The sequence below is a fragment of the Oncorhynchus mykiss genome, chromosome 20 (genome assembly GCF_013265735.2).
Source record: "Oncorhynchus mykiss isolate Arlee chromosome 20, USDA_OmykA_1.1, whole genome shotgun sequence".
Taxonomy (NCBI): domain Eukaryota; kingdom Metazoa; phylum Chordata; class Actinopteri; order Salmoniformes; family Salmonidae; genus Oncorhynchus; species Oncorhynchus mykiss.
In genome coordinates, this window is record NC_048584.1 from 4,729,532 (window position 1) to 4,756,582 (window position 27,051).

The 27,051-nt window shown below is 44.2% G+C and overlaps 1 protein-coding gene across 2 annotated transcripts; it reads right to left on the reverse strand.

Moving 5' to 3' along the window:
- Positions 1 to 1,423: 1,423 nt before the first annotated feature.
- Positions 1,424 to 27,051, reverse strand: LOC110498830 (pleckstrin homology domain-containing family M member 1). Of its 2 annotated transcripts, none has more exons than XM_021575475.2 (12): positions 26,771 to 27,051; positions 24,553 to 24,640; positions 20,187 to 20,434; positions 13,809 to 14,438; positions 13,130 to 13,559; positions 12,680 to 12,857; positions 10,247 to 11,218; positions 9,991 to 10,136; positions 2,634 to 2,827; positions 2,321 to 2,384; positions 2,012 to 2,082; positions 1,424 to 1,902 (listed from the first exon to the last, which is right to left on the reverse strand). In XM_021575475.2, exons 2-12 carry the CDS (start codon positions 24,604 to 24,606, stop codon positions 1,785 to 1,787), a joined length of 3,105 nt encoding a protein of 1,034 aa, XP_021431150.2. In that variant the 5' UTR covers positions 24,607 to 24,640; positions 26,771 to 27,051; the 3' UTR covers positions 1,424 to 1,784. The 2 variants fall into 2 exon arrangements, with proteins under 2 accessions (XP_021431150.2, XP_021431149.2); XM_021575474.2 differs by having other exon boundaries at positions 2,012 to 2,169; positions 26,771 to 27,048.

Here is a 27,051-nt window from a genome sequence, read left to right on the forward strand (position 1 = left end):
CTTGGTTTCTCAAATGACTGCCTCGCCTGGTTCACCAAATACTTCTCAGATAGAGTTCAGTGTGCCAAATCGGAGGGCCTGTTGTCCGGACCTCTGGCAGTACCACAGGGTTAAATTCTCAGGTCGACTCTTTTCTCTGTACATATCAACGATGTCGCTCTTGCTGCTGGTGTTTCTCTGATCCACCTCTATGCAGACAACACCATTCTGTATACATCTGGCCCCTCTTTGGAGCTTCAATGCCATACAACACTCCTTCCGTGGCCTCCAATGCTCTTAAATGCTAGTAAAACCAAACGCATGCTTTTCAACCGTTCGCTGCCCGCACCCGCCCGCCCGACTAGCATCACAACTCTGGACGGTTCTGACTTAGAGTATGTGGACAACTACGAATACCTAGGTGTCTGGCTAGACTGTAAATTCTCCTTCCAGACCCATATTAATCCAAAATTTAATCTAGAATTGGCTTCCTATTTTGCAACAAAGCCTCCTTCACCCACGCCACCAAACATACCCTTGTATAACTGACTAGTCCGATCCTGGACTTCGGCGATGTCATTTACAAAATAGCTTCCAACACTCTACTCAGCAAACTGGATGCAGTCTATCACAGTGCCATCCATTTTGTCTCCAAAGCCCCTTATACCATCCACCACTGCGACCTGTATGCTCTAGTCAGCTGGCCCTCGTAACATATTCTTCGCCAGACCCACTGGCCCCAGGTCATCTATAAGTATTTTGCGAGGTAAAGCTCCACTTTAGCTCACTGGTCACGATAACAACACCTCCAGCAGGTATTTATCACTGGTCATCCCCAAAGCCAACACCTCCTTTGGCCACCTTTCCTTACAGATCTCTGCTGCCAATGACTGGAATGAATTGCAAAAAAAAATAAAATAAAAATTGCTGAAGCTGGAGACATATTTCCCTCACTAACTCTAAACATCAGCTATCTGAGCAGTTAACCGATCACTACAGCTGTACATACCACATCTGTAAATAGCCCACCCAATCCATCTACCTCATCCCCATATTGTTTTTAATTTACTTTTCTGCTCTTTTGCACACCAGTATTTCTACTTGCACCTCCCCATCTATCACTCCAGTGTTAATTTGCTAAACTGTAATTACTTTGCTACTATGGCCTATTTATTGCCTTACCTCCTCACACCATTTGCACACACTGTTAATAGACTTGATTTTTTTCTATTGTGTTATTGACTGCACGCTTGTTTATTCCATGTGTAACTGTGTTGTTTGTGTCGCACTGCTTACTTTCTTGGCCTAGTCGCAGTTGTAAATGAGAAATTGTTCTCAACCAGCCTACCTGGTTAAATAAAGGTGAAATAAAAAAATAAATGTACAGAAATATACAGCAAGTGTTTCCTGTAAACATGAAATAACACCACAAGCCTCCAACCAATGACATCAATGTATACATTTTTTAATATATTTTTTTTTTTTTTTTGCATAAAGTAGATTCTTTGCATCATCCTTCATATTTGATTCCGTGGCTTGGACACTCAAGACATAGAGAGAGTTCAGAGAGGTAAGAACATATCAGTGGGATTCACCTTGTCAATCACATTAATTCAATAGCAGAAACCTTTCTATATTAGTTGTGTAGCTCCTGGCTTTTTACACTATCCAGTTCGGTTGGTCATGTTTGGTCTGTGGTCAGTACATACAGTCACACTTCCTAATTGCACAGAAACTAGAAGCAGGACATGAATGTCTGCACTTGTCGTTTCATAGGTCTCTGCAGCTACAGGAAGGCCACTGGATCAAACAGAGCAGTCCTGCAGATCACTCTCGAGGTACCTCTGAAGACGCAGGCATCGTGGACAGGAGGACGACTCGGCCTTGCAGGATGTGTGAAACATTGCCTTACACTCTTTACACCTGAGTGGGAGACAGAGTGAGTGAGTGTGTGGAGAGAAAGAGCGGGGTGAACTGATCACCGAGTGAACACATCCCAATGTATTGAAGTGATAAGGGACCAGGGCCCTACCTGACAGTGGTGTCGAACTGGAAGGGGAAGATGATGTCACTGGCATGACAGATCTGGCAGATGTAGCCCCTCTGAGTGCAAAGGTCACATTGTTCAACGTGGTTGGAGGCAAACAGGATCAACATATTCAAGTAGGCCACATATGTTCCCTCCGCTATCTAAACACACATGGAAAAAAATACAATTTAAGCTTATTAACTACATCTACTTGGTTTCTGGTGGTGTGGTCTTGCAGGTTAAGAATGTGTATTATTTAATTGAAAGAGTGAAATGACTAACAGGTAAGTAATGACTGTATATAGTAGATACCTGTTGTAAGTCCATGACACTGTAGAGATGGCTTGATTCTAACAGATATGTCCTTAGGCCCAGTCTTGAGAAAAATAACACAATAGTCATACAAAGTCAATAAAAGCCTATGTGTAAATAATCAATGCATTGCCTTTTGGCCCAAGTCTAGATCACATAAAATAATGACCAGGGATGACTGGATTTCTCAGAATGCAGGATCAATATGATCCAGCTCACTTTGATAAACTTGCATTTGACCCAGTTCTGCAATACAAGAACATCCAAACAAAAGTTGCTCACACACGCGCACCCCCCACACACACACACACACCTGGTCTGAATATTCTTGCATGGCCCACTGCGGCAGGTGAGCAGGTACTTTCCTACCAGCTGCAGCCTCTGTCTGAGACTGTGTGCCTGGGCCATGGCCTCAACATGCTCCCACAGGTTAGGGTTCAAAAGGTGAAGGTTGAGCAGGGGCTCATGTTCAACCTGAGCCAGCAGTTCGAGGGCCTGTCTGGAGACCTACATGTACACAACCAGGGCAAAGGACACACGAGAGCAGTTTAACAACGAACACAAACAATATTGATCAAAGGAGAACAAGGTTAGTTCAATGTCAAAGCAAAAATAAGAATTACAAAAATAGTTATTTTTCCATAGATGTGTGCAAATAAGAACAAGGTTCATATACATTTTGACAGGGAATTTCATGAATTTCAACAAATTTCCATGACCAACAATTGGCGGTGTCTCCATGTACGTGAAAATAAATTAAGCGTAACGTGGTATCAACACTGGAAGCCAGTGCTCTGATCCCATGTACCATCTCCTGTCGTTGTGCAAGGCACTTAACCCTCTGACATAAGTGAAATACCTGTTAGGCAACTGTATAAAACACATGGTCAACCCTCAGATTGGAGAGCTACTGGGTGTGCAGGCTTTTGATCAAACCCTGATCAAACACAGAGACGGTCTATCAAGGTCTGGTTGAGCAGCTCATTTCTCAAATGTGGTTTGTTAGTGGGGGACAGGAACAAAAGCCCACACTCCCCCATTAGCTCTCCTGGAGGATGGTTGACCACCCTTTGATGTAAAACATTGCAACCAAATACATTTGATGCCTTTAAATAATTTGCTAATTTTACCTTTAAAGGTAAAATTCCGGTTACTAATCCAACGCTCTAACCACTAGGCTACCCTGCCGCCATTCAATATATTAATGATCATATGGCTATGGTAGGCTACAAATCTTTTTATTCAGCAGTAGCAAGCCCACACATTTTCTTCAGTCATATTTATCTTAGCTACCTTAGAAGTGTTTACTTTGCAGTTTGACTAGCATCTATTGAGTTGCAATGTCCCATACATTGGATGGCCAAATCAACTGGAAAAGCAGTGCCTTCAGAAAGTATTCAGACACCTTGACTTTTCCCACATTTTGTTACGTTACAGCCTTATTCTAAAATGGTATAAATAAATGTAAAAAAAATTCTCAATCTACACACAATACCGCATAATGACAAGGTGAAAACAGATTTACCTTATTTACATGAGCATTCAGACCCTTTGCTATTGATATCAATCCAAGATGGCGTAGCAGTCAGGCGTCTTTGTCTTGTCCCAATGTATATATTTTTCTTCGCATTCTTTTTAATATTTTTCCTAAACCTCAACTTCAAAATACTCTCCTGCAACCCGCCTCACCCAATGTGGTGTGGATCTGTTTTTTTTCTAAAGTATTTCTATTTACCTCCGAACTGGAATACCTCAACTGAAGCTAAGCTAGCTAACTAGCTACCAGCTATCAGTCAGCTAACAATTGCTAGCAGTCATCAGCTAACCTTTAGCTCGTAAAGCTCTCGCCAGTTCGTACATCACGTTTCAAACCAGAGCATACCGGACATATTTTTCTCTCCATATCCCCGGATTCCTACCGCAAACTCTGAACCTTTTCATCTGGATCATCACAGCTAGCTAACCGCAACCCGGGTTGACTACTCCTGGCTAACGTTTCCGTCCCGGAGCTAGCACCAAATAGCCTGGAGCTAGCCCATGCTAGACCCATCTCCCGGCTAGGGCTCTCAGGCGCAACGTCCCCTGAAGGCCCATTCTGCTAACCGCGGCCTGCTAGCCATCTAAAGCATATTGGTCTGTTAGCTAATCCATCGGGCAGTTTCTTGGATGACTATTTCCATTTTGCCAATTGGACTTGGACCCCACTGCTACTTTGAACCCTACTAATTCCACGATTGGTCAATTGACGTCAACGCACAAGACGACAAAAACAGACTTTCCCCCATCGCAACATCCCTCTAAGGCCCTTATGCTAGCTTGCTATCCCCGGCCTGCTAACTGCTAGCCCTGCTAACTGTCTGAATCTCCGTGTCCCCAGCCAGCCCAACCACTCACTGGACCCATACGATTACTTGGCTACACAGGCCTCCCCCTAATATCAATATGCCTCGTCCATTACTGTCCTGGTTAGTGATCACCATCTTATTTCACTGTAGAGCCTCTAACCCAGCTCAAGATGCCTTAACCAACCATGTTGTTCCACCTCCCACATATGCGATGACATCACCTGGTTTAAACGTCTCTAGAGACACAATGCCTAGGTTTACCTCCAATGTACTCACATCCTGCCATACCTTTGTCTGTACATTATGCCTTGAATCTATTCTTCCGCGCCCAGAAATCTGCTCCTTTTACTCTGTTCCGAACGTGCTAGACGGCCAGTTCTTATAGCCTTTAGCCGTACCCTTATCCTACTTCTCCTCTGGTGATGTAGAGGTTAATCCAGGCCCTGCAGTGCCTAGCTCCACTCCTACTCCCCGTGATATGCAACTTTTCAGGGAAGTTAGAAACCAATATACACAGGCAGTTAGGAAAGCTAAGGCTAGCTTTTTCAAACAGAAATTTGAATCCTGTAGCACAAAACTCAAAAAAGTTCTGGGACACTGTAAAGTCCATAATAAGAACACCTCCTCCCAGCTGCCCACTGCACTGAGGCTAGGAAACACTGTCACTACCGATAAATCCACAATAATTGAGAATTTCAAAAAGCATTTTTCTACGGCTGGCCATGCTTTCCACCTGGCTACCTCTACCCCGGTCAACAGCTCTGCACCCACCACAGCAGCTTGCCCAAGCCTCCCCCATTTCTCCTTCATCCAAATTCAGATCGCTGATGTTCTGAAAGAGCGACAAAATCTGGACCCCTACAAATCAGCCGAGCTAGACAATCTGGACCCTCTCTTTCTAAAAATGATCAGCCGAAATTGTTGCAACCCCTATTACTAGCCTGTTCAACCTCTCCTTCGTATCGTCTGAGATTCCCATAGATTAGAAAGCTGCCGCGGTCATCCCCCTCTTCAAAGGGGGAGACACTCTAGACCCAAACTGTTACAGACCAATATCTATTCTACCCTGCCTTTCTAAGGTCTTTGAAAGCCAAGTTAACAAACAGATTACCGACCATTTCGAATCTCACCGTACCTTCTCCGCTATGAAATCTGGTTTCAGAGCTGGTCATGGGTGCACCTCAGCCACGCTCAAGGTCCTAAATGATATAACCGCCATTGATAAGAGACATAACTGTGCAGCCATATTCATCGACCTGGCAAAGGCTTTCGACTATGTCAATCACAACATTCTTATTGGCAGACTCAACAGCCTTGATTTCTCAAATGATTGCCTCGCTTGGTTCACCAACTACTTCTCCGATAGAGTGAAATCGGAGGGCCTGTTGTCCGGACCTCTGGCAGTCTATGGGGGTGCCACAGGGTTCAATTCTCGGGCCGACTCTCTTCTCTGTATACATCAATGATGTTGCTCTCGCTGCTGGTGATTCTTTGATCCACCTCTACGCAGACGACACCATTATGTATACCTCTGGCCCCTCATTGGACACTGTTAACTAACCTCCAGATGAGCTTCAATGCCATACAACTCTCCTTCCGTGACCTCCAACTGCTCTTAAATGCAAGTAAAACTAAATACATGCTCTTCAACCAATCGCTGCCCGCACCTGCCCACCCGTCCAGCATCACAACTCTGGACGGTTCTGACTTAGAATATGTGGACAAATACCTAGGTGTCTGGTTAGACTGTAAACTCTTCCACTCAAATTAAACATCTCCACTCCAAAATGAAATCTAAAAATCGGCTTCCTATTTCACAACAAAGCATCCTTCACTCATGCTGCCAAACAAACATACCCTCATAAAACTGACCATCCTACCGATCCTCGACGATGTCATTTACAAAATAGCCTCCAACACTACTCAATAAATTGGATATAGTCTATCACAGAGACATCCGTTTCGTCACCAAAGCCCCATAGACAACCCACGACTGCGACCTGTATGCTCTCGTTGGCTGGCCCTCGCTTCATACTCGTCGACAAACCCACTGGCTCCAGGTCATCTACAAGTCTCTGCTAGGTAAAGCCCTGACTTATCTCAGCTCACTGGTCACCATAGCAGCATCCACCCGTAGCACGAGCTCCAGCAGGTATATCTCACTGGTCACCCCCGAAGCCAATTCTTCCTTTGGCCACCACTCCTTCCAGTTCTCTGCTGCCAATGACTGGAACGAACTGCAAAAATCTCTGAAGCTGGATACTCTTACCTCCCTCACTAGCTTTAAGCACCAGCGGTCAGAGCAGCTCCCAGATCACGGCACCTGTACATAGCTCATCTGTAAATAGCCCATCCCCGTACTGTATTTATTTATCTTGCTCCTTTGCACCCCAGTATCTCAACTTGCACATTCATCCTCTGCACATCCTACCATTCCAGTGTTTAATTGCTATATTGTAATTACTTTGCCACCGTGGCCTATTTATTGCCTTACCTCCCTTATCCTACCTCATTTGTACATGCTGTATATAGATTTTCCTACTGTATTATTGATTGTATGTTTGTTTATTCCATGTGTAACTCTGTTGTTGTATGTGTCGAACTGCTTTGCTTTATCTTGGCCAGGTCGCAGTTGCAAATGAGAACTTGTTCTCAACTAGCCTACCTGGTTAAATAAAAAAAATATGAGAATCGAAATTGAGCTCAGGTGCATCCTGTTTCCATTGATCATTCTTGAGATGTTTCTACAACTTGATTGGATTCCACCTGTGGTAAATTCAATTGATTGGACATGATTTGGAAAGGCACACACTTATATAAAGGTCCCACAGCTGACAGTGCATGTCAGAGCAAAAACCAAGCCATGAGGTCAAAGGAATTTGTCCTTAGAGCTCAGTGACAGGATTGTGTAGAGGCACAGATCTGGGGAAGGGTACCAAAAAATGTCTGCAGCATTGAAGGTCCCCAAGTGGCCTCGATCATTCTTAAATGGAACAAGTTTGGAACCACCAGGACACTTCCTAGAGCTGGCCGCCCAGCCAAAGTGTGTAATCGGGGGAAAAGGGCCTTAGTCAGGTAGGTGACCAAGAACCCGATGGTCACTTTGACAGAGCTCCTCTGTGGAGATGGGAGAACCTTCCAGAAGGACAACCATCTCTGCAACACTCCACCAATCAGGCCTTTATGGTAGAGTGGTCAGACAGAAGCCACTACTCAATAAAATGCACGACAGCCCGCTTGGAGTTTGCCAAAAGGCACCTAAAGACTCAAGACCATGAGAAACAAGATTCTCTGGTCTGATGAAACCAAGATTGAACGCTTTGGCCTGAATGCCAAGATTCACATCTGGAGGAAACCTGGCACCATCCCTATGGTGGTGACAGCATCATGCTGTGGGGATGTTTTTCCAGTGGCAGGGACTGGGAGACTAGTCAGGATCAAAGGAAACATGAACAGCATGAACATGAAAACCTGCTCCAGAGCACTCAAGGACCTCAGACCGGGGCAAAGGTTCACCTTCCAAAAGGACAACAACCCTAAGCACACAGCCAAGACAACGCAGGAGTGGCATTGGGACAAGACTCAATGTCCTTGAGAGGCTTAGCCAGAGCCCGGACTGGAGAGACCTGAAAATAGCTGTGCAGTGACGCTCCCCATCCAACCTGACAGAGCTTGAGAGGATCTGCAGAGAATAATGGGAGAAACTCACCAAATACAGGTGTTCCAAGCTTGTAGCATCATACTCAAGAAGACTCAAGGCTGTAATCACTGCCAAAGGTGCTTCAACAAAGTACTGAGTAAAGGATCTGAATAATGATGTAAATGTAATAGCAAATGGATCAAAAATAAAGTTTCTAAAAACCTGTTTTTGCTTTGTCATAATGGGCTATTGTGTGTAGATTGATGAGGGCATTTTTGTAAAAAAAAATTTTGAAGGCTGTAATGTAACAAAATCAAGGGGTCTGAATACTTTCCAAATGTACTGCATCTACAAAACATGTTTTGAAACCACATAATCCAAAAGAAAGGCAACATTAATATTTTTCCTAAAATTAAATGTTCACTCTTCACAAATTATTATTTAGATTATTTTCACGATTCAACAAGATTGTTTAGTTTGTTGCATCAACAACAATCGTTTCAATGAATGGTACATTTTTTTAAATCAACTCTGTATGGCCTTATTCGTGAGTTCGGTGGAAAGTTTTTTTGGGACATGATGACATGCCGAAAACATTACTACAAGCTAATAATATCTTACCAGTTAACTACAGGGTATAAGATACTTGTGTGTATGTGGGACATGCCTTCAAATTAGTGGATTCGGCTATTTCAGCCACACTCGTTGCTGACAGGTGTATAAAATCGAGGACACAGCCATGCAATCTCCATTGACAAACATTGGCAGTAGAATGACCTTACTTTAGATCAGTGACTTTCAACTTGGCACCGTCATAGGATGCCACCTTTCCAACAAGTCAGTTTGTCAAATGTATGCCCTGCTAGAGCTGCCCCGGTCAACTGTAAGTTCTGTTATTGTAAAATGGAAGTGGTAGGCAAAACAAGCTCACAGAACCCCTCGATGGGGCGCGAGTGCTGAAGCACGTAAAAATAGTTTGTCCTCAGTTGCAACACTCACTACAGAGTTCCAAACGGCCTCTGGTAGCAACATCAGCACAATAACCGTTAGTCTGGAGCTTCATGAAATTAATGAAATGGACCAACCAGCCACACAAAATCCTAAGATCACAATGCACATTGCCAAGCATCGGCTGAAGTGTTGTAAAGCTCGCCGCCATTGGACTCTGGAGCAGCGGAAACGCGTTCTCTGGAGTGATGAATCACGCGTCACCATCTGACAGTCCAACAGACGAATCTGGGTTTAGCGGATGCCAGAACGCTACCTGCCCCAATGCATAGTGCCAACTGTAAAGTTTGGTAGAGAAGGAATAATGGTCTGGGGCTGTTTTTCATGGTTCGGGTAGACCCCGTAGTTCCATTGTAGGGAAATCTTAACACTACAGCATACAATGACATTCTAGATGATTCTGTGCTTCCAACTTTGTGGCAACAGTTTGGGGAAGGTGCTTTCCTGTTTCAGCATGAAACGTGCACAAAGCGAGGTCCATACAGAAATGGTTTGTCGAGATCAGTGTGGAAGAACTTGACTAGCCTGCACAGAGCCCTGACCTCAACCCCATTGAACACCTTTGGGATGAACTGGAACGGGGACTGGATTTTTATGACTATACAAACTCTAAAGAATAAGCTTTACCAAGGATGTGTGTGTGTGTGTGTGGTCCATAGACCCCATGAGAGACTCACCTCACGAGGCGTGAGGTCCCAGTTATGCACCATGCGGGAGGGTATGGCGATGACGTCACCCTGGTGACAAGCGTCGCAATAGTACTTCCCTGAGAACTCGCACAGTCTGGCTTTTCCCCGGGAGACCCCCACCAGCTTTGGACAACCTGCAGAGAAGGCGGTAATACATACACGGTCTCTCCCAGTAACGGCATGGTAAGGGAAACTTAATGTTAACAAAATAGTTTCCTGTTATTAGGTTGAGCTGTAGAGCTACCTGCACACTTGAAGCCCTGAAGGTCCAGGCCCTTCTCCGTGGGCACTGTATATAGATGGGCCAGCAGCACCCCGCCCGCCTTCAGTCTATGCTGCACCAGTCTGTGTATGTTCCCCCCCGCCCCAGTGGCTAACCCGGGGCTATTAGGCTCCCCGTTCTCGCCACTCTCCAGGTAGGAGTCCAGGGCTCCCCTGATGAGGCCCCTCCAGGCACGCGCCTCCTCAGGGCTCTTGGCCCTCAGCTTGAGCGTATCTCCGGTCGTTACGACCCTAAAGAAGGCCGGTCCCCCCAGAGAAACATCTGGGACCACGTCCCGTATCCCCTCGATGGGGTGGGAGCAGCACAGCACCTTTCGCCCATCCTGTACCCGGAAGCCGTTGAGAGTCTCCAAGGAGAGGGAGAAGACCAGAGGAGTCCAGTTGCGAGCCTCTGCGTCCTGGGATAGGTACAGCACCGCCTCCTTAATGGCGTCTGACTCAGGGTCTGTGGGACGCGTCCAGTCTAGCTCAAATGGCGGCTGCTGCTCCTGCTCAACCACAGTACCCCCTTGCTCAGGGCTGGTGGGTACGGAGGGGGACGAAGGGGAAGATTTTGGGGGCTCTTCCAGGATGACAAAGCTGTCAGTGGGCTGCAGCACCTCTGAATGGTCGTCAAGGAGGTGCAATGGGCGGCATTTGCTGACGGCCTCTGCGATGCGGTCCACCCAGTCCTCTGCCTCGTCGTGGTTGGCTGCCCGCAGGTGGAGCCTCTTCCCTGGGAAGGCCAGGTCGAAGCGGCCCTCGGCCGAGGTGACGCGGGCGTCTTCGCAACGCAGCAGGGAGCAGTTGTCACAGCAGGTGCGCTCCTCTGCGTTCAGGTAGAGGCGGAACTCGAAGGGCGAGAGCTCGCAGTAGTAGTCCCGCCACAAGCCCACAGCCCCCCGCCGCTCCAGATGGCCCAGCTTCAGCAGCCCACGGAAAGGGTTGGACAGGCCTGAAGGAGAGAGGAAGAGTGAAAGAGAAAAGGGAGGGAATGAAAGAGTGAGTGAAGTCAGGAGCGCCATTGAAGAACTGCACAACTGATCTCTAGAGTGAGGCCTTATTTCTGTCCAGATAAAACTTTGCTAATGACACTCAAGTATAACAGGTTTTATTGTAACATGAAACCGCAGTGCAAAAATGATATTCAACACATAAGTGTAACCCGTAGCTCTATACTATATGGTTTCTTCCAGAAGAAATATTGACAGCATATGCATTACCAAGGTCGCAAAAAAAAGGGAACAGTTTGGAGTATATGGGGATTTGAAAGCTTGTTCTATTGCCAACATGACTGGCTGATTCTAAAATACGATTTTACAGTGTTAGGCTTTCACAATGCAATTCCAAGAAGCAGATTGTAATTTGTGAGCATAGAATGCATCTGCATACAGACGTGTAAGTCCGCTGCAAATTCTCTTCACAATACAACAAAGACAGGCTCCTTCTATATACCTTTACACTGCATATTACATGAGTTTAATGATATGTAAATGTGAAGCGCACATTTGAACTCACAGGTGTTTGGCTGGCTTGTATGACATCAAAGGGGTATTTATTATCGTTCAAAATACATCGAGTCCTCATAGTTTACAGCATTTCCCTCATTTCCCAACAAAACATCTGCCGAAGTTGCCCAATTAGCAGGAGGGAAGGGGCAACTTCTTGTCACGCACAGTGCTCAAATTTAGAACGGCTGTCAGTCAAAAGCCATGCAGATCTGAAGCGGAGAACCTGAGCGCTGACATTGTGTATAGCATGTTACTGTACAGACACTGCGTTCCAATTTAGGCACTTATCAAATCTGATTTGTTTCATGCGCCAAATTCAACAAATACACATTACCGTGAAATGCTTACTTACAAGCCCTTAACCAACAATGCAGTTCAAGAAAATATTTACTAAATAAACAAAAAAAAAATAAAAGAGTAACAATAAGAGATGGTGGCAGAAACACTATGTACAAAATAAGTACATAATCAGAGTCCAAATCTGCCATGGGTAGGAGTGTAAAGGGCTACACATACTGTATCATAAGGAGGAAGTACCAGCAAGATAATTATAAATAGGTTATCTGAAGTTGTAAGCAAAAATGAGGAAGCACATACCAAGACGGTAAGACAGAATTCATTTACATTACTGATAGAGGCATTAAAAAGTTCATAATGTCAGTTGTGGACTTTCCAATGACTCCTCATCATTGAACAAAATAATTTATCTTGCTTCTCTTAAAACTAAAAGTGTGACAAAAACCAGAACAATGGATGAAAACTAGGAGCAATACTTTGGCATGTCACCTCATGATCAAGGCCACTCTTATGGTGGTGGTTGAGCACTGGTTACAACAGACTGCATCACAAGGTGTTGTGTTCAAGAAGTGATAGAAGTGGTGGTGCTCCTGGTTTTGGGAGCTTACCTATCTGCCTGCGGTGAACCACGCTGGGGGGAGACTGGGGAGTCTCAGGCTCTGGAGGGGGAGAGGTCAATCCATTCACACAAGCTGGGCCAGACCCTAGTAATGACTCATCGGGGTCAACCAGTCCCTCAAGGTGTGGCTTATAGATGTCATCCTCAGAGATCCAGGAGTGGGAATGCTGAGAAAGGGAAGACGGGTTTTACTTAGTGATGATTGGTGGCTAATTGAGAAAATCTTGAAATAGAATTGTTGTTTCAGCTTGTAACCATATAAATCCACAAATGATTTATAATTGCACAAAAACTTTGCACAATATGACTGCAAAAGGTCAAGAAGAACTCAAAGAACTTAAGGTCAGGTCAACCACACGACGAGTGAGTCAGACTGAGTCTGATGAAGGGAATGAGGGAGACCGAGAGAAAAACAAAAAAAACAAGAGATTCAACTTACCGTGATTGAGTCTGTAGACATCCTCCTGCTATGCACACTGGTAGTAAGGCATAGGTTTGTGTGGGCTGAAGGCGCCGAGGTGCTCTTAGCGGAATCTTCTGTCTTTTTCTCCTGTGGCGTCTCTGTGACAGGCATGTGAGAAGTTATCGCTGTTCTCTCCACACAGTCACTGTGATTGGAGGGCACTTCAGTGTGCGAGTACACTTCGGAAGGGACATGGGTCTTAGTGGACGGCTCCTCCTGGTCTGACCCCACGGAAGCAGGGTTAGAGGAGCCAGTGAGGGGTGTGAATGGCCCCGGGGCCTCGCCATCAGAGCTGCTGGAGGCCGTATTCTCTGAGAGGTGGTCTGCACCCGGAGTGGAAACGTACAAATCCTCGTGCATGGAGTCCTGACTGAAGTTGGCACTCTCCCTGAAGTCTGCCAGATCACTGCAGTTACAGAAAGTAGGAAATGTCAGAGGTCAACAAAAATCCCCAAATGAAACAAGGGACAAAATGTTATCTAAGTATTTAACTCATTTCTGTACACATCATTAGTTGAAGCATGTTGCTTACATCACCTTTTTTGGATAAAAACATCTGCTAAATGTCTTAATGGTTTGGAGATTACCACCATGGCTGTGATTCAAAGGGCCTTAATTCTTCAGACAGGCACACTGACCCACACTCACGACTTACTCTTTAAGAGGCCTCTTGGCATTGACATCGTTCTCCAGTCCGGCAGAGATCTCCAGTTCACATGGCCAGGGATCCTTGTCTGGGCTCTTGGGGTCTGAGCTTAGGCTGGAGGAGAGCTGAGATGACCCTGTGGTGTCCAGGCTCAAATTAGAAGAATTCAGAGGGGTCCTACCCCCTGAGACTCCACCAATCACCCTCCCTAGCACCCCTGCCCCCACATGCTGCACTTCGACCGTATCCGACCCGCCGGACGACAGTGACACCGTATCCCAAGAATCCTTGTGTTTGGTGAGACTGGGAAGGTTGACAGCGTCGGCCTGGGTGGTGGGGCAGAGGCCGGCCAGAGCCAGTGGGGTGGTGGTCCACTCATTGAGCACGGCTGACTTGTACGAAAGGTTGAAAACCAGGGAGGCCAGGCCCTGGATATAACTGAGCAGCACCTCACGCTCCTCAGGGTCCAGGAGCAGGGCGGAGGGCTGGTAGTAGGCCTGCAGATTGGAGCCCTCACGGAACAGGGAGGCCAAGTAGCACTCCATCAGGCCGTGGTTGAGGGCCAGCCGCAGCCAAGCCCGGCAGCGACCCACCTCCGTACCCACAAAGCTCAGCTTCTCCAGCTCCGTGATCACGTCACTGAGGGGGGCCAGGAGGAGACATTACAGAGAATTGATGTATGTACAGTAAACATACTACAACAATAGATATCTACAGCAAGCTACACCATCTGATCTTAAACCTTTACTAATTGTCATTCTGCTTAACCACTAAAAACAGGGTATATGCAGGGTCCATGAAGTATCATTTAAAGACTAAGACATTTTTAATGCAATTAAGGTCTGCATGCCACACACACACCTGCTAATATTTCTCTCCAGAAAGGAGCCCATGTGGCAAGAATTATTATTAGAATTATTTTCTTAGGGCTGGCTCATATTATCAAGGTGTACCATTTTAGCAATGTAAATTCTCCTGTAGCCCAACGGATGTTGTAGCATAGTGGGTGGCTAGATGGCTGAACAGCACTTTTCAAATCAGATGTGTCAGCGCTACACCACTAATAACATATATCGACACAAAGCTTTTTTTTTTTAAATGGAGGTGCTGTTTTTTTTTGGACCGATTTGCCTAATGATTTGTCAACTTTCGCACAATCCTTGACATCCCAGAGCTGCTGCTGGCTCTTTTGCGTGTCTTGACCAGTCAGTCACGGAAAGTAGCAGGTGGGGCACAACACGCGAAGCTCAAGGCGCGCTTTCTCCTTTCCTCCGGTAGTTATTTAGCAAGCGTGATAACAGACACAAGCAAAAACTCTTATATAAATGTAGCAGCCTATATACACCTAAACATTAGTGATCTGACATTCTGTATGGCATGGAAACAAGAATATATTTCAGTCTGATCAACTGTAGTCTACTAACAGCAGCAGCTGCAGTCTAGCCTACTATGCGTCCTGACCCTCTAGCCCATTTGTTAGAGAAAATGTGAATAATAACACGTAATTTGTAAAGCGCTTTTCTCACAGCTAAATGCGCTGAAGAAAATATGGAATAATAAAAACAACCCTAACACGGAACATTGAAAGCAGACAATCAAAGCCATATACTGGTGTCTTCAGACCCGGTGGACAGGAGAACAGAATTAACATTGGTCCTTGAAAGCTTTTCTGAACAGCTCAGTCTTTAGCTGAGCCTTGAACGAGGCCAGAGACTCTGCAGCCCTGACACAATGGGATCAAATGTGGTTTATATTCAAATGTGGGCTGACTTGGCGACCTAGACTTTTTCAATCCAAAATGATTAACTAGAATGAATCAATAAACACAATAGCTGACATGGACTGTGAGTTAATGTTTAATTAGGCCTACAGTTGTATAGGGCAGGACTACACGACACAAACCTGCATAAAGCAAGCTCTCCCCTATGAGTTTTATTGTCCAATCATGTTGCATAGGAAACACCCCAGTCCTTCTCTAAAATATAATTAATATGAACAAGTACAAGGTTCCTGCAGTTCGACAGAGTTCTCATCCTCCCCAAGGCCAGGAGTTTTTTTTTTCTCTAAACCATGTGACCGGATTAGATTTTTAAAAATCCAGGTCTCATCATAGCCCATATTCAAACAGATCATGTCATACCTTATAAGGCACAGAGTTTTACCTTATTAGGTTACCAGATCAAGAAAAACTACAGGCACCAGATTTTATTTTCTTGCCACAACACTCTGGGACCTGTAGTGCCAAGTATTTAAAACACCCGGAGTAATTACATGATATTGCTACCAAAGGTGTTCTTACAGCTGTGAGTCTTTCTGGGTAAGACTAAGAGCTTCGCACCCTTGGATTGTACAATATTTGCACATTGTGTAAAACTCTGTCAAGCTGGTTGTTGATAATTGCTAGACAGTAATTTTCATGTCTTGCCATTGATTTAAGGTGATTTAAATCAAAACTGTAACTAGACCCCACAAGAACATTCACGGTCTTCTTGGTAAGCAACCAGTGTACACAGTGTACAAAACATTAGGAAGAGCTGCTCATTCCATGACACAAACTGACCAGATGAAAGCTATGATCCCTTATTTGATGTCACCAGTTAGTTAAATCCACTTCAAAAATCAGTGTAGTTGAAGGGGGGGGGGGGGTTAAAAGGGGGGGATTTTTAAGCCTCGAGACACATTGTGTGTGACATTCAGAGGGTGACTGGGCAAGATAATAGATTTAAGCGCCTTTGAACAGGGTATGGTAGGAGCTGCCAGGCACATCTGTTTGAATGTGTCAAGAACTGCAACACTACTGGGTTTTTCATGCTCAAGAATGGTCCAACACCCAAAAGACATCCAACCAACATTTATGGGAGGCATTGAAGTCAACATTAGCTAGCATCCCTGTGGCATGCTTTCAACACTTTGAGTCCCTGCCCCAACTAATTGAGGCTCTTCGGAGGGCAAAAGGGGGTGCAACTCAGTGTATATTTGGCCTCGTTTTAGGTTATTGTCCTGCTGAAAGGTGAATTTGTCTCCCAGTGTCTGTTGGAAAGCAGACTGAAGCAGGTTTTCCTCTAGGATTTTGCCTTTGCTTAGCGCTATTCGGATGGCAAGCATATCCATAACATGATGCAGCCACCACCATGCTTGAAAATATGAAGAGTCGTACTCAGTGATGGGTTGTTGGATTTGCCCAAACATAACGCTTTGTATTCAGGACATAAAGTTAACTGCAGAGAAGTGTTCACTTTAGTGTCTTATTACAAACAGGATGCGTGTTGTTTTGGAATATTTTTATTCTGTACTGGCTTATTTCACTCTGTCATTTAGGTTAGTATTGTGGAGTAACTACAATGAACAAAAATAAATGCAACATGTATAATTTGTCTTATTTTTCATGAGCCGAAAAAAAAAAAATCCCAGAAATGTTCCATATGCACAAAAGGCTTATTTCTCTCAAATGTTTTTGCATTAATTTGTTTACATCCCTGTTAGTGAGCATTTCTCCTTTGCCAAGATAATCCATCCACCCGACCGATGTGGCATATCAAGAAGCTGATTAAACAGCATTATCATTACACAGGTCCACCTTGTGCTGGGGACAATAAAAAGGCCAATCTAAAATGAGCAGTTTTGTCACAAAATGCCACAGGTGTCTCAAGTTGAGGGAGCGTGTAATTGTCATGCTGACTGTAGTATTATCAACCAGAGCTGTTGCCAGAGAATTTTATGTTAATTTTGATACCATAAGCAGCCTCCAACATCGTTTTAGAGAATTTGGTAGTATGTCCAACCGGCCTCACAACCACACCACTTAAGCTTATTCACCTGCAGGATCGTATGAGACCAGCCGTCTGGACAGCTGATGAAACAGGAGTATTTGTCTGTAAAAAAGCCTTTCTGTGGGAAAAAAACTCATCCTGATTGGCTGGGCCTGGCTCCCTAGTGGGTAAGCCTGTGCCCTCCCAGGCCCACCCATGGCTGCACCCCTGCCCAATCATGTGAAATCTATAGATTAGGGTCTAATGAATTTAATTTAAATCGACTGATTTCCTTAGATGAATTGTAACTCAGTAAAACCATTGTTGCGTTAATATTTTAGTTTAGTATACTTCCTATCCAACAACTGAGTTAGGAAGGACGCCTGTATCTTTGTAGCGACTGGGTTTATTGATATACCATCTAAAGTGTCATTAATACCTTCATAATGCTCAAAGGGATATTCAAGGTCTGCTTTTTCATTTTTACCCATCTACCAATAGGTGCCCTTTGCGAGGCACTGGAAAACTTTCCCCGTCTTTGTGGTTGAATCTGTGTTTGAAATTTGCTGCTTGACTAAGTGGCCTTAGAGATAATTGTATGTGTGGGGTACAGAGATAAGGAAGTCATTCAGAAAAATCATGTTAAACACTATTATTGCAAACTTATTAAGCACATTTTTACTCCTAGTCTTGCCGTAACAAAGGAGTTGAATACTTATTGACTCGAGACATTTCAGCTTTTAATTTTTAATTAATTTGGAAAACTTTTAAAAAACATAATTCCACTTTAACATTATGGGGTATTATGTGTGGGCCAGTGACCAAAAAAGTCTAAATGTAATCCATTTTAAATTCAGGCTGTAACACAATGTGGAAAAAGTCAAGGGGTATGAATACTTTCGGAAGGCACTGCACTTTCATTGCAGAAATCAGGTTAATGCACATTAACCAAATAATGGTTTTAGAACAAAAACATTTGCAGGAACGTTGTGTAGCCTAATCAGCGATGTAAGCAAAATTGCTTCGGTAAGAGGGCAATGTCGGGGTCAGAAATGTAGTGTTGTCTTTCAGATTGTATAGGCTACCGTGCTCTCTCTTCTGGCAACAGCCCCTCCAATCACAGGACCTATGTGTATAAAGCATTTTTTTAGGGTGTTCTATTAAAGCCAAGTGTAGCAGGTTGTGAACTCTGCAAACAACGCCTCCACTCCGAGAATGAGAACAGGAAATGACTAATACATGCATTAACAGAAATTAATGTAACCAAATGACAGAGATAAACGGTACATTTACAAGGCTCAATGGTGACATACATAATGGGGAATTTATAGAAGTAAAAAAGGGCAAACAATTCACAAAATGAAACTAATGTGCAAGAATTAGCGGGAGACAACGGAGTGCATTCTGGAGAGCCGAGTGTACGCATTCTGGAGAGCCGAGTGTACGCATTCTGGAGAGCCGAGTGCACGCATTCTGGAGAGCCGAGCGTACGCATTCTGGAGAGACGCGCCATATCTTAGCCGGACAACCTTCCCCTTCTTGTGTCAACCATTTCAAATTATACTCAAGATGCATTATCTTAAAACATATATTTCAGATGCTTTTCACTGACAGCCACAACTCAATAAATAAGCTAGGCTTATTGCCACACACTGCTGAAATTGCAGGCTTCCCAAATAGGCATAAGCGCTTGTGATTTAAAACAATCCACATCTGTTTTTGTTTTGTAAGCTAATGATCCTCTGTGGCTAATTCATGCTCTCTGGTGAAGTCTTTTCAAGAATTTTTGTTTAGACAGTAGTTTTGGCAAAACATCAATTTACTTTAGGGGAAGCCAGCATCCGACCAGTGCACTATGCACCAACCAACTTTTCTTTCCAATTTGCAAGCGGTCTATACCAGAGAGCTGAATATAACGACGAGAGGCTCATGTCTCCGCCCTAACAATGGAAGTCATTGTCCCAAAGCAGAAAGGCAGGAAACAAAGTTCAGGTCTGCATATTAAGCCCATAGAAATTAGAAGTCAACCGATTAATCAGGACGGATTTCAAGTTTTCATAACAATCGGTGATCAGGGTTTTTGGATGGCGATGGCCGATTACATTGCACTCCACGAGGAGACTGCATGGCAAGCTGACCACCTGTTATGCGAGTGCAGCAACGAGCCAAGGTAATTAATTATTATCTATAATTAATTGATGTTACATTTCTGTATTTTTTTTGCTGTGGTTGTGACAATCAAGTAGCAGCACAATATAACGGAAACACTGTAGTCATGTCCATCACATGTTTAAGACCGTTGAAAACCTTTCTTAAATTCAGTTTAGACTCATTAAGGTCTTTAAATTAGATCAATGAATTTATGACTTTAAAAACACACCGACACCCTGTGTAAATGTGATTTGTTGTACGCACTTATTGCATCAGAGGAAATAAACATCCCATTATCTCAACTTCAACTTGTCATGCTTACAGCAACTGTCACAGACAGACTGATCGCACCTACAGAAAGACTTTCATACTCAAATGCTATTTCACTAAAGTGATTGAGGGTAGAGACACTGCATTAGAGGGGTCTATAGGGTTATCTGTAGGGAAAAGTGTAATTCCTAGTGTACAGCTCCAGGCTTCCACCCACCGGTGAGTGACCGTCTTGAGAAGGCTCCAGAACACAGGTTGGGGGAGGGGTCCCCGGGACCCCCCTTTCCTGCCATGTCCTCCGGACTTGGAGCGGACATATTTGCTCTTGATGCCGTGGATAAAGACGGCCTCCAGAGAAGAGCACAGAAGGTTGGCGTCGCCATCCTCACTGGTTACCACGGCATCGGTCATCACGTAGCGCTTCTGCAGAGCCTTGAGTGACCATGCCAACTTCTCTTTGATCCACTAAAAAAAAAATGGCGAGATGGGTTAAATCAAAATGGATATATATATAGTCCTCAGTTTACTTCCTTTCAGCTTCCCTTTCACTAAGACACCTACAATCATTCTCATTTTAAATGTCAACCTGAAATGTCGGCCTATTAATGTGGAAATCAATGTAGTCATAGGTACATTACATAACTTGGTGAAAACCTCTGCATGAAGACTCAAAAAGGTGAAAGGCAGTGGGACATTACATTGCTTCCATTATGGCATCAATCAGATCAAACATTTTGTCACGATGACAAGGATCGGCCGACGGCCTTGGGTCAAAAAGTTGTGCAATAAAAGGTGGTAGGGAGCAATATAGTTTATGGGCTTTGAATGATAAACGCAGCATCATATATGACGCAAAATGCTTTCATACCGGCTGTACTTTGAAAGTTATACATCTTGAAAACTTGATGGGTGACAAGCAAACATTTTGGGACTATAACAACGGCCCAATAAAACAAATATCAAAATAGTTCTTGGGTGGAGTTTTCCTTTAACATACTGGTGCGACCATTTTACTCACATATGCACCTAATTATTTTGCTGTGCGACCTGCGCCTAGGAATAAAAACACAAATCATTCACCCAGGGAATAATTGTTGCAATGATTACTTTACTGTACCACAGCCTCTGAGTGCCATGGAAAATACACTGAGCGCAGATTCATTAATCACGATTGTAATATTAAAAGAAAACTGCTTATTACCTCAAATATTGTGCTCCTAAATGTCTGCCAACACTAACTTTTTCCACTGGTGGCAGTGGTGCTATCACCTTTTTCAGTTGGTGGCACAAGCACATGGTTTGGTCTGCTGTCACCAAGGCAAAGGGTGGCTACTTTGAATCTCAAATATTAAATATTTTTATTTGTTTACCACTTTTCTGGTTAGTACATGATTCCATGTGTCACCAGCTGCATTAAGTACTGCAGTGCATCTCCTCCTCATGGACTGCACCAGATTTGCCAGTTCTTGCTGTGTACTGCAGTACTTACCACACCAAGGCACCTGCAAGTTCCCGGACCTTTCTGGGGGGGGGGGGGTGGCCCTAGCCCTCACAATCCGTTCCAACAGGTCCCAGACGTGCTCAAGGAAATTGAGATCCGGGCTCTTCGCTGGCCATGGCAGAACACTGACATTCCTGTCTTGCAGGAAATCACGCACAGAACAAGCAGTATGGCTGGTGGCATTGTCATGCTGGAGGGTCATGTCAGGATGAGCCTGCAGGAAGGGTACCACATGAGGGAGGAGGATGTCTTCCCTGTAACGCACAGTGTTGAGATTGCCTGCAATGACAACAAGCTCAGTCAGATGATGCTGTGACACACCACCCCAGACCATGACGGACACTCCACCTCCAAAACGATCCCGCTCCAGAGTACAGACCTCGGTGTAACACTCGTTCCTTCGACAATAAACGCAAATCCGACCATCACCCCTGGTGAGACAAATCCACAGCTTGTCAATGAAGAGCACTTTTTTCCAGTCCTGTCTGGTCCAGCGACCATGGGTTTGTGCCCATAGGCGATGTTGTTGCCGGTGATGTCTTGTGAGGACTTGCCTTACAACAGGCCTACAAGCCCTCAGTCCAGCCTCTCTCAGCGCTGATGGAGGGATTGTGCTTTCCTGGTATAACTCGGGCAGTTGTTGTTGCCGCCATCCCGTACTTGTCCCGCAGGTGTGATGTTCAGATGTACAGAGCCTGTGCAGGTGTTGTTACACGTGGTTTGCCACTGCGAAGACAATCAGCTATCCTTCCTGTCTCCCTGTAGCGCTGTCTTAGGCGTCTCACAGTACAGACATTGCAATTTATTGCACTGGCCACATCTGCAGTCCTCATGCCTCCTTGAAGCATGCCTAAGGCACATTCACACAGATGAGCAGGGACCCTGGGCATCTTTCTTTTGGTGTTTATCAGAGTCAGTAGAAAGGCCTCTTTAGTTTTCATAACTGTGACCTTAATTGCAGTTAGTGTCTTAACTACCGTTCCACAGGTGCATGTTCACTAATTGTTTATGGTTCATTGAACAAGCATGGAAAACAGTGTTTAAACCCTTTACAATTAAGATCTGTAAAGTTATTTAGATTTTTACTAATTATCTTTGAAAGACAGGGTCCTGAAAAAGGGACGTTTCTTTTTTTGCTGAGTTTATATGCTAACTACAATGTTTATTGACTTGATAATTCACGTCATTCTTAGCTAAGTGGTATAGTCGTATGCTCTCAATGGACATGGTTAATTCTGGCAATCTACTCTGATTTCAGAGTACTCTCGTCTGAGTGTGCCAGAGCGCAGAATAACTTGAGTTTACGAATGCTCAATGGTTGAATATAGCCGACGTCAATAAACGTTGGGGGAAAAAAGCGTAATTAAATTGTTGCCAGCAGCAGTTACCAACGCTGTGGATAACATAAAAACAGCTCTGCTAGGGTGAGTAAAATGGTCAGAGTGAGGGGTGCGCTCATTTTGTGTCTGGAACTAGTAAGCTAGCCAACGTTAGCTTTGGAGCTTGACTGCCGTTTTGAGGTCAGAACGCTCGGACAACCCTAAACCTCGGCCAGAGCGTCCAGTGTGGGCGCTCTGAACATTCCGAGAGCGAAACACTCGATTTACGAACGCCCAGAGTGCACTCTAGATTGAATTTACGAACACACCCAAAAACATAAAATGTCTAGCTAGTCATTTGTTATGCCAACAAGCTAGCAAGAGGTTGCATAGCAACAGCATCAACTTCCAGTATATAGGCAAAGCGCTAGTAAACTCAACTGAAAGGATACCCTTCGTTTACAGTATACTAAAATAATCTAAAAGTTAGTATGGGTATTCAAACACAGCTCAGGAGTAGCTAAATGTGTTTGTTAATTAACGGCCACTTACTGTGAGACCGGCAGTTATTTGCTTGACAATCACCGGCTAACAAAATTTCATGACCGCCACAGCACTAAGTGGGCTAACATTCCACAGGCCACAATCAACAGCCTGATCAACTCTATACGAAGATGTGTCAGGCTGCATGAGGCAAATGGTGGCCACACCACACACACAAACTGGTCTTCTGATCCACGTCCCTACCTTTTCCTATGGCATCTGTGACCAACAGATGCCTATCTGTATTCCCAAGTCATGTGAAATCCATAGATTAGTGTCTATTGAATTTATTTCAATTGACCTTTTTCCTTATATGAACTGTAACTCAGTCCTTCACCCCCCCCCCCCCCCCCCACTGTTAGACATTTTGCAAGAGGACAACACTGCAAGTCTGTACAGTGGAGTATAGTACACATTACAGTAGCGCACAGTATAATGTACTGTACTCTATCTACCATGCTGTCCAAGCGTGTGAAATTTAGGGTGTTTCAGATTTGGTCCAGACTAACAAAATGTGTTTGTTTAGGGGCGGAGCTCATCACAATAATAGCCTGTGTATATAATAATACCTAACTTTGCAGAAGGACAGGTCCACTGCATATTTTGCCCTTTGTGTGCCTATTCAGGGTTACATGACCATGAAGAGAATGAAATAGCCATAATTATGCATTTCTGTATAGCACAGATCAAGGACCTGTGATGTAATTATGTTACCATAATTCCATTACCGAATGTAAATCCACTTCACCTACTGTAGTTCAATAACCAAAACATATGCTTTTTTTTTTTTTTTTTTCAAGCTCAAGGTGTCATGTCATAGCTGACACCCAATTCTTTCTGCAGATATCTTTTTATCTTGATTCAGAGCAGATATTTGACAGTTTTGGGGAAATGTGGTCGAATAAAAAAAAAAATTAAACTGAGGAAGATTTTACTATAATTCTCTTACCAAACTTCGCATCTGCAGTTCTTCCAGTAAATGTGTATTTGTAAAGTGTTCTGTGTAAATTCTTCAAAGAAACTTTGAAAATCAACCGGTTTTGTTTGGCACACATTTCAAAGTGAAAAATCAGAATAAATGCGTAATGCAGCCATGTGTCACTCAAACACTAACAAAGTAGGCCCTATCTGTGAAAGATATCTGATCAACTTTTCAGTGTTAAGTGGAAGTGGTTTATTGGATTAGGCAGGCCATTTACAGTAAAGGGGGTTGAGCCTACCTGCTTGACGTCTTCTGCCTCTGGCCCCGTATCTGGGGTCTGTGTGGCTAGCATCGTGCCTCCAGGGATGTGTTTCTCTCACATCTCGCTGTGACATACACATAAGATATCCCCTGTGGTTATACTGGCAAAAACAAGCTGAACCAAGAATAACTCACTGAAAAATACATTGTCAGTCAGTTCTGCAATTCCCAGCCCTTTCTTCACAATGTAGGTGACACTTGACATACAGTGCTTTCAGAAAGTGTTTTAGACATTTTCGCAAAATAAAATAAAAATACAATATCACATTTACATAAGTATTCAGACCCTTTACTCAGTACGTTGTTGAAGCACCTTTGGTAGCCTCGAGTCTTCTGGGTATGGAACTACAAGCTTGACACCTGTATTTGGAGAATTTCTCCCATTCTTCTCTGCAGATCCTCTCAAGCTCTGTCAGGTTGGATGGGGAGTGTCGCTGCATAGCTATTTTCAGGTCTCTAGAGATATTAGATCAGATTCAAGTAAAGGCTCTGGCTGGGCCACTGAAGGACAATGAGACTTGTCCCGAAGCCACTCCTGGGGATTCTTGGCTGTGTGCTTAGGGTCATTGTCCTGTTGGAAGGTGAACCTTTGATCCAGTCTAAGGTCCTGAGCGCTCTGGAGCGGGTTTTCATCAAGGATCTCGCTGTACTTTTCTCAGTTCAGTTTCCCTCAATCCTGACTAGTCTCAGTCCCTGCCGCCGAAAAACATCCCCACAGCCTGATGCTGCCACCACCATGCTTCACCATAGGGATGGTATAGGCCAGGTGATGAGCAGTGCCTGGTTTCCTCCAGATGTGACACTTAGCATTCAGGCCAAAGAGTTCAATCTTGGTTTCATCAGACCAGAGAATATTGTTTCTCATGGTAAGTCTTTTAGGTGCCTTTTGGCAAACTCCAAGCGGGCTGTCATGTGCATTTTACTGAGGAGTGGCTTCCGTCTGGCCACTCTACCATAAAGGCCTGATCGGTGGAGTGCTGCAGAGATGGTTGTCCTTCTGAAAGGTTCTCCCATCTCCACAGAGGAACTCTGGAGCTCTGTCAGTGACCATCGAGTTCTTGGTCACCCCCTGACCAAGGCCCTTCTCCCCTGAATGATCAGTTTGGCTGGGTGGCCAACTCTACGAAGAGTATCGGTGGTTCCAAACTTCTCCCATTTAAGAATGATTGAGGCCACTGTGTTCTTGGGGACCTTCAGTGCTGCATAATTGTTTTTGGTACCCTTCCTCAGATCTGTTCCTCGACACAATCCTGTCTCGGAGCGTAATGAACAATTCCTTCGACCTCATGGCTTGGTTTTGCTTTGACATGCACTGTCAACTGTGGGACCTTATAGACAGTGTGCGTTCCAAATCATGTTCAATCAATTGAATTTACCACAGGTGGACTCCAATCAAGTTGTAGAAACATCAAGGATGTTCAATGGAAACAGGATGCACCTGGGCTCAATTTCATAGCAAAGGGTCTGAATACTTATGTAAATATATTTTATACATTCACAAAACTCTAAACCTGTTTTTGCTTTGTCATTATGGGGTACTGTAGATTGAGGGAAAACAATATTTTTTTTAGAATAAGGCTGTAATGTAACAAAATGTGGTAAAAGTGAATGGGTCTAAACACTTTCTGAACGCACTGTATTTAAAGTTAGCAAACGCAGACTAAAGGGCTGTGACATTCGTTGACATTAAAAATAATCTTACATCTGCATTTTCGGTTTAAACTGAAGTAGCCTATCAGTGAGTGGACACTTCAGAGTTTAGGCCTAGACATTAATCAGACGGTCTGCTGATGTTTTTGTTGATGGCAAGATATGTAGCCACAGAGCAAAAATGACACCGGTTCACTTCCTGAAAAAAATGGAAAACGGAACGTCCAGTAGTACTCGTACTCATGACACCATTACCGTGTGTGTGCGCGTCAAAAGTTGTGGCTTGATCATTGGATTCCTTGCTGTGTCCATCTAGCTACATTAACTACAGTAGTGCACAAAAACAACACTTTCTTATTCCTAAAACTCAATGCCCAATGTTTACGTCTCCAAGTCAGCTTGAGAACGCCCGGTATTGTCGTCTTAAAGATATGTCAGTAAAAAGCTAAATATATATACATACATACAAACAAAAACGATGTACATTTGCCAAGACATATAGATAAAAACATAAGTAACATCGCGTATCTAAGTTAGCTACATACCGTGTGATTGAGTTGGGCTACCGGCGTCGTTAGTTAGCTATGTTTGAAAAGAAGATAAGCGATACAATACTTTTTCCCCCACCGCTTTGTTGTTCTTGTTTGACTTCTACATGGACAGCAACATTGTCTCATGCTGTCATTTCTTTCACGCGTACATTCCCGAGTCTGACACGGAAAGAACAGTCGGCTCGGACGTGTCTTCGATCTTCAACCAACGTTAACTCAGATTCAGGTTCAACTCAATGAGATGCATCACGGGATATTCTTTTTTTTTTTTTCTG